The sequence below is a fragment of the Arachis stenosperma genome, chromosome 5 (assembly GCF_014773155.1).
Source record: "Arachis stenosperma cultivar V10309 chromosome 5, arast.V10309.gnm1.PFL2, whole genome shotgun sequence".
NCBI classification, from domain to species: domain Eukaryota; kingdom Viridiplantae; phylum Streptophyta; class Magnoliopsida; order Fabales; family Fabaceae; genus Arachis; species Arachis stenosperma.
This window is the reverse complement of record NC_080381.1, coordinates 71,552,426-71,558,451: the sequence shown is the minus strand read 5'-3', so window position 1 is coordinate 71,558,451 and position 6,026 is coordinate 71,552,426. Positions and strand designations below refer to the sequence as shown.

Here is a 6,026-nt window from a genome sequence, read left to right as displayed (position 1 = left end):
TTTCTGCTTAAGGCTAGTGATGTGGTAAAATATAGAACAAATGTGATTTAAAAGGCTCAAAGTGGCTGACAAGAGTGATTTAAAGGGTAGGCTTATTTGGCATAAGTGAGCTAAACAAGTGATGGCCTCAATCATATTCATGCATATAACACATTAAACATTGGACATATAGGATGAAATAAAATATGGATTACAATCATAGAGAAGTAAACACATAAGAATAAAATATTTATGGTTAAATAATGAAACCATGTTATTAGGCTCAAAATCTCATGGGTTGTGTGTTTTTAGATTTTTAAACTATGTTCCAAATACAACTTCAAACAAATTTAACATAAAAGTTTTGATTTAAATTAGTGAAAATTTTCAAAAATAGGGTCTTAAAAAGAAACTTATTATTTTTTTCAACCAAATAGAACATGCATGCAACTAATTATTTGTATGCAATCTATCCTATTCTACAAAAGAAAAATAAATAAATATCTTACTTTATTGGTGTTAGGGAAGAGAAATTACCTCTGGAAGTTAGGTACTGACCGACCTCCCCACACTTAAGGTTTTGCACCATCCTCGGTGCCATCTGTCAGGAGCAAAGATGGGCTAGTAGCAGTATCTCCACAATCGGGACCGTCATGGCTCCATGTGCTGGTAAATGAAGTGGAGTCCGGAGTGTCTGGGTCTTTGTAAGGTCTGTGATTTCCCATAAGCATCTTCTTGAGGTATGTGAATTGGCTCTGGTTACGGCGCTCCCTTAGCTTTGCTTTTTGGTCTTGCCGATCCAATATTTTAAGTATCTGATGGAGCAGTTGATTTGTTGTAGGTGCTTGTGGTGTGGAAGGGGGAATGTCTTCGGCCGGTTCTGTAGGCTGGCGGGTAGTGGCTGTTGGAGGTCTGATATATTTCCCGTTAGGGACATACTGATAATCCCGTGGAAGCATGGCTTTAGTGTCCCCAGCCCTGTAGGGGACTCTGGCTACTGAGACTAGATCTGAAACCAAGGGGGGAAAAAGTAAGTTGCCCATAATTTGTATGTGTCCCATGGTATTCCGGATGTGTCTTTAAGTTTAGAGACTGGTCTGTAATGACACACCAGAGTAGAACAGCCATGTCTGCAGTGAAAGAGGACTCGTGAGTACTCGAAAAGACGTAATGGGATACAATCTGTGCCCATACTCGAGCCTCCAAGGTAAGTGCGGAAGCCGATATCCCTTTTGGTCGGGATCGATGGTATCCATAAATCCATCTGCTGCCAGGTTGTGCGATAACTCTGAGAACGACGTCCCAGTCAAATTGGTATGTCTGGCGCTTGAGTGAGGCTTCTTGAAATGCGTCCAATCTTTCTGGAGCAGGGGGAAGATCTAAAGCTCGCTGAATGGCCTCTTCAGTTATGGGGACTTGCTTCTGACGGACATAGATAGACTGCAGGGTTGGCATATGAAAATTGGAGTAGAATTCAACTACCCATGATAGATTAACTTGCCGTGGCTGTCTCTGTAGGAATCCTCATTGTCTTTGCTCAATACGGGGCTCAATAATTTCAACAATGCGGGTTGGGAGGATGAGAAGGTGTTCATTGTTATTGTTTCTCTCAGCTAGGATGGGGAACATCTGCTCACAGTAGCGGTTAGTGAACCTCACAGTGTCCTTTGCTGGAAAGGCTTTCTCTTTTTCATCGACCTTGATGATCTTCTTGATTCATTTTGTTGAGGGTTTAACCGTTGTTGAAGATGGTTCTGCCACTAATGCTCTCTTTGTTCCTCTCTTTTTTGGTGGTTTGGGAGTATCTTTCTCCTTGCCTTTCTTGGTGGCCATCCTGAAAAGGGAAGAAGAAAGTAACTTTTAAAATGAAGGGTTAGAACAAGGAAGGGGATGGTATCAGTGATAATCAATGCACGGTAAAGAAGGATGTCATTAACACATGGTCATGACTACATGTGAAAGTTCATCAATGGAAATATAGCAAGTGCATGTAATGACAATTAGATGCAAGATGTTTATTGGCATGCCAGCATAGGCATGAGTAGCATAGATCAAGCATTAAATGTCCAAGTTAGATTATCAACTCATTTAAACTAACAATCTGTTTGTATTGATAATTATATTTTAATCAATAAAATATAAAAGGGAATTTGTGAAAATCAAGCATTAGAGTAGTAGAATAGAATAATTTTAAATAATGCACAATGCCATACAGGCATTTTCACAAACACATAGCATGCATAGTAAGGATGTTGTTGAAAGTATTAAAATGAACATGCAAGCAACCCTTACAAAGTAATATATAATTGTCAAAGAATTCCTTAATAATTCACAAGCAAAATATAGAAAATAGTGACCCAAATAATTTTCCAATAGCAATTAAAAGGGTTTAAAAAGAAAAAGAAAGAAAAAAAAGCATAGATAATGAAAGTAAAAGGAAAAAGAAGAAGAAAACATAAATAAAGATAAAATAATAATGGAAAAGTAAAGAGGGAAGAAGAAAAGAAAAGAACCTTGATGATGATTTGTGAAGAAGGAAGAAAGGGGGGGGGAGAAGAAAGTAAAAAGTGAGAAGGAGTAAAGAAGAAAGAATAAAGAAATAAGAAATAAGAAGGGAGAAGAGAAAAATAGGATTTGGGGGGAAAAGATAAGATATCTGGTGCTGATCTAGGAAAACGGTGCGTCGGATGTGACGTGGACGCGTGGGTCATGCGATCGTGTGAGTAGCGTTATTTTTAAGTGACGTGGTCGCATCCGTCACGCGGACGCGTGACTTAATTTGTGCTAGTGGCGCGAGAGCAGCCTCGCGTTCACGCAACTCTCTGTCTCCAATGCATATTGCCAAAATTCAGGGTAACGTGTGCGCGTGAATGGCCTTTCTTTCAAAGTGACGCGAATGTGTGGGGCACGCGTTCGCATGGTAAGGCTTGTGCTTCTAGCATGGTTCCAGCCCTACTTCATCACAACTTGCTGCCATACACCCCTCTACGTCGATTTCATGGGGTCACGCGTGTGCGTGGGTGACGCGCACGCATGGAAGGCTGGAGTCGCAAATGAAGCGGACGCATCAAGGATGCGGTCACGTGGGCGTGTTTGTGCCTAAGGCACGCCTCCAACCACGCTTCCGCGTGACTTTCTGTTCAATTCCCTTTTTTCGCTAATTCTCCTTTGACGCGGACGCGTTGGCGACGCTGGCGCGTCGCGTGCTTCCTCTCTCTTATTTTTATTTTTTTTATTTTTTTGTTTTTTTATATGTGCAGAATGCAAATGCAAATGTGAATGCAGACTATATGCAGAAATTATGAGAAGAGTCATTAACAAAAACAAAATAGAATAATATAAAATAAAACTAAGGCTTATGAGAAGATTCATTAACAAAAACAAAATAGAATAAAGTAAAATAAAACTAAGGCTGAAACGGAATGATTATACCATGGTGGGTTGTCTCCCACCTAGCACTTTTCTTTTACATCCTTAAGTTTGACGGTCTTCAGGCTCATTCTGCTTCTGTTGGTGGGTCTTCTAAGAGGAAGACCTCGAATTCTTTGTGATCCTTCATCTTCTCACCATGATAAAGCTTTAGGCGATGTCCATTGACCTTGATGAATTTGGAGCTGGAAGGATGACGCAGGTGAAAAACTCCATATGGCTCTACCTTTTTGACTCTGTATGGACCTTCCCATATTGATCTCAGTTTACCTAGCATGAGCCTCAGTCTGGAGTTATATAGAAGAACTAACTCCCCTGGTCTGAATTCTCTCCTTTTTATGTGCTTGTCATGGACAGCCTTCATCTTTTCTTTGTATCGCCTGGAGTTGTCATATGCTTCTAGACGAAGGTTCTCTAGTTCTGCTAGTTGCAGCTTTCTTTCAGCACCAGCTTCCTCAAAGTTCATGTTGCACTCCTTCACAGCCCAGAAAGCCTTATGTTCCACCTCTACTGGAAGGTGGCAAGCTTTTTCGTATACTAAGCAGAAGGGGCTCATCCCAACGGGTGTCTTGTACACTGTTCTATATGCCCAGAGCGCATCTTGTAGCCTGGCACTCCAGTCCTTCCTATGAGGCTTTACTATCTTCTCCAGAATACGTTTAATCCTTCTGTTAGAGACTTCTGCATGCCCATTGGTCTGGGGATGGTAAGCTGTTGCTAATTTGTGAATTATCCCATGCTTCTTGAGTAATCCTGTTAGTCCCCTATTACAAAAGTGGGTGCCTTGATCACTCACGATTGCTCGTGGTGATCCAAAGAGACAAATAATATGGTTTCTAACAAAGGAAGCAACAGTGTTAGCATCATCAGTACGGGTAGGAATTGCTTCCACCCATTTAGAAACACAATCTACAGCTAACAGTATATAAAAGTAACCATTAGAATTTGGAAATGGACCCATGAAGTCAATGCCTTAAACATAAAAAATTTCACAGAAAAGCATAATATGTTGAGGCATCTCATCCCTCTTGGATATATTACCAAACCTTTGGCAAGGGGAACAAGATTTACAAAATTCAGCAGCGTCTTTAAAAAGAGTAGGCCACCAGAATCCGCATTCTAGAATTTTTCTAGCTGTTATTTAAGGGCCAAAATGTCCTCCACTCTCAGATGAGTGGCAGGCCTCTGAAATGGACTGGAATTCTGATTGAGGCACACACTGTCTAATTACTTGGTCAGCACCACACCTCCATAAATATGGATCTTCCCATATATAATATTTGGACTCACTTTTCAGCTTGTCTCTTTGATGCTTAGTAAAATTTGGAGGAAAAGTGTGGCTAACTAGATAATTAGCTACAGGTGCATACCAAGGAACGACTTCAGATACTACATGTAAGCTATCAAATGGGAAATTATAATTTATAGGAGTGGAGTCATCCTTAATGTGCTCAAGGCGACTCAAGTGGTCTGCCACTAAATTCTGGTTACCACTCCTATCCTTAATTTCTAAATCAAATTCTTGCAGCAACAGTATCCAACGTATTAGCCTTGGTTTGGACTCCTTTTTGGCTATAAATATTTTAGAGCTGCATGGTCTAAGTACACTGCTACCTTAGTACCAAGTAAATAGGCTCAGAATTTATCCAGAGCAAAAACATTAGCAAGAAGATCTTTTTCAGTAGTAGTGTAATTAGATTGAGCAGCGTCTAAAGTCTTAGACACATAAGCAATTACAAAAGGATCCTTACCTTCGCGTTGAGCCAGTGCCGCTCCTACTGCATGGTTGGAAACATCACACATAATTTAAAGTGGCTGGCTCCAGTCTGGTCCTCTCACAATTGGAGCTTGAGTCAGGGCGATCTTTAGCTTATCAAACCCTTGCATACAATCCTCACTGAACTCGAACTCAATATCTTTCTGCAGCAATCTGGATAAGGGTAATGGTATCTTACTGAAGTCCTTAATGAATCTCCTTTAAAAACCTGCGTGGCCAAGGAACGAATGGACTTCCCTCACGGAGGAGGGGTAAGGTAAACTAGAAATGACATCTACCTTTGCTGGATCTACAGAAATACCAGTATTAGACACAACATGTCCTAGTACAATACCTTGTTTTACCATAAAGTGACATTTTTCAAAATTTAATACAAGATTTGAACTAACACACCTGTCTAACACTCTAGATAAACTACCCAAGCAAAGGCTAAAAGAATCACCATATACGCTAAAATCATCCATAAAAACCTCCATACAGTTCTCAATGAGATCATAGAAAAGACTCATCATACATCTTTGAAAAGTGGCCGGTGCATTGCATAAGTCAAAGGGAATTCTCTTATAAGCATAAGTCCCAAAAAGACATGTAAAAGTAGTCTTTTCCTGATCTTTAGGAGCTATATGAATTTGAAAGTAGCCTGTATAACCATCTAAAAATTAGTAATAGGATTTACCTGACAAGCGATCAAGCATCTGATCAATGAATGGCAAGGGGTAATGATCCTTGCGAGTGGCTTAGTTTAGATGCCTATAGTCAATGCAAACTCTCCATGAATTCTGCACTCTAGTTGTCAGAAGCTCTCCATGCTCATTTCTCACTGTTGTGACTCCAGACTTCT

General features: G+C 40.3%; 1 protein-coding gene across 1 annotated transcript; it reads right to left on the bottom strand.

Annotated features, from left to right (window-relative positions):
• Positions 1-3,475: 3,475 nt before the first annotated feature.
• On the bottom strand, positions 3,476-5,211 carry LOC130980886 (uncharacterized). The gene is made up of 3 exons (XM_057904531.1): positions 5,160-5,211; positions 4,779-4,797; positions 3,476-4,172 (listed from the first exon to the last, which is right to left on the bottom strand). The coding sequence occupies exons 1-3, from the start codon at positions 5,209-5,211 to the stop codon at positions 3,476-3,478; spliced, it is 768 nt and encodes a 255-aa protein (XP_057760514.1).
• Positions 5,212-6,026: the final 815 nt, after the last annotated feature.

Bases quoted from the DNA above. Each gene is read 5' to 3' on its own strand.
- LOC130980886 (XM_057904531.1), bottom strand. From the start codon at position 5,211: ATGTGTGATGTTTCCAACCATGCAGTAGGAGCGGCACTGGCTCAACGC.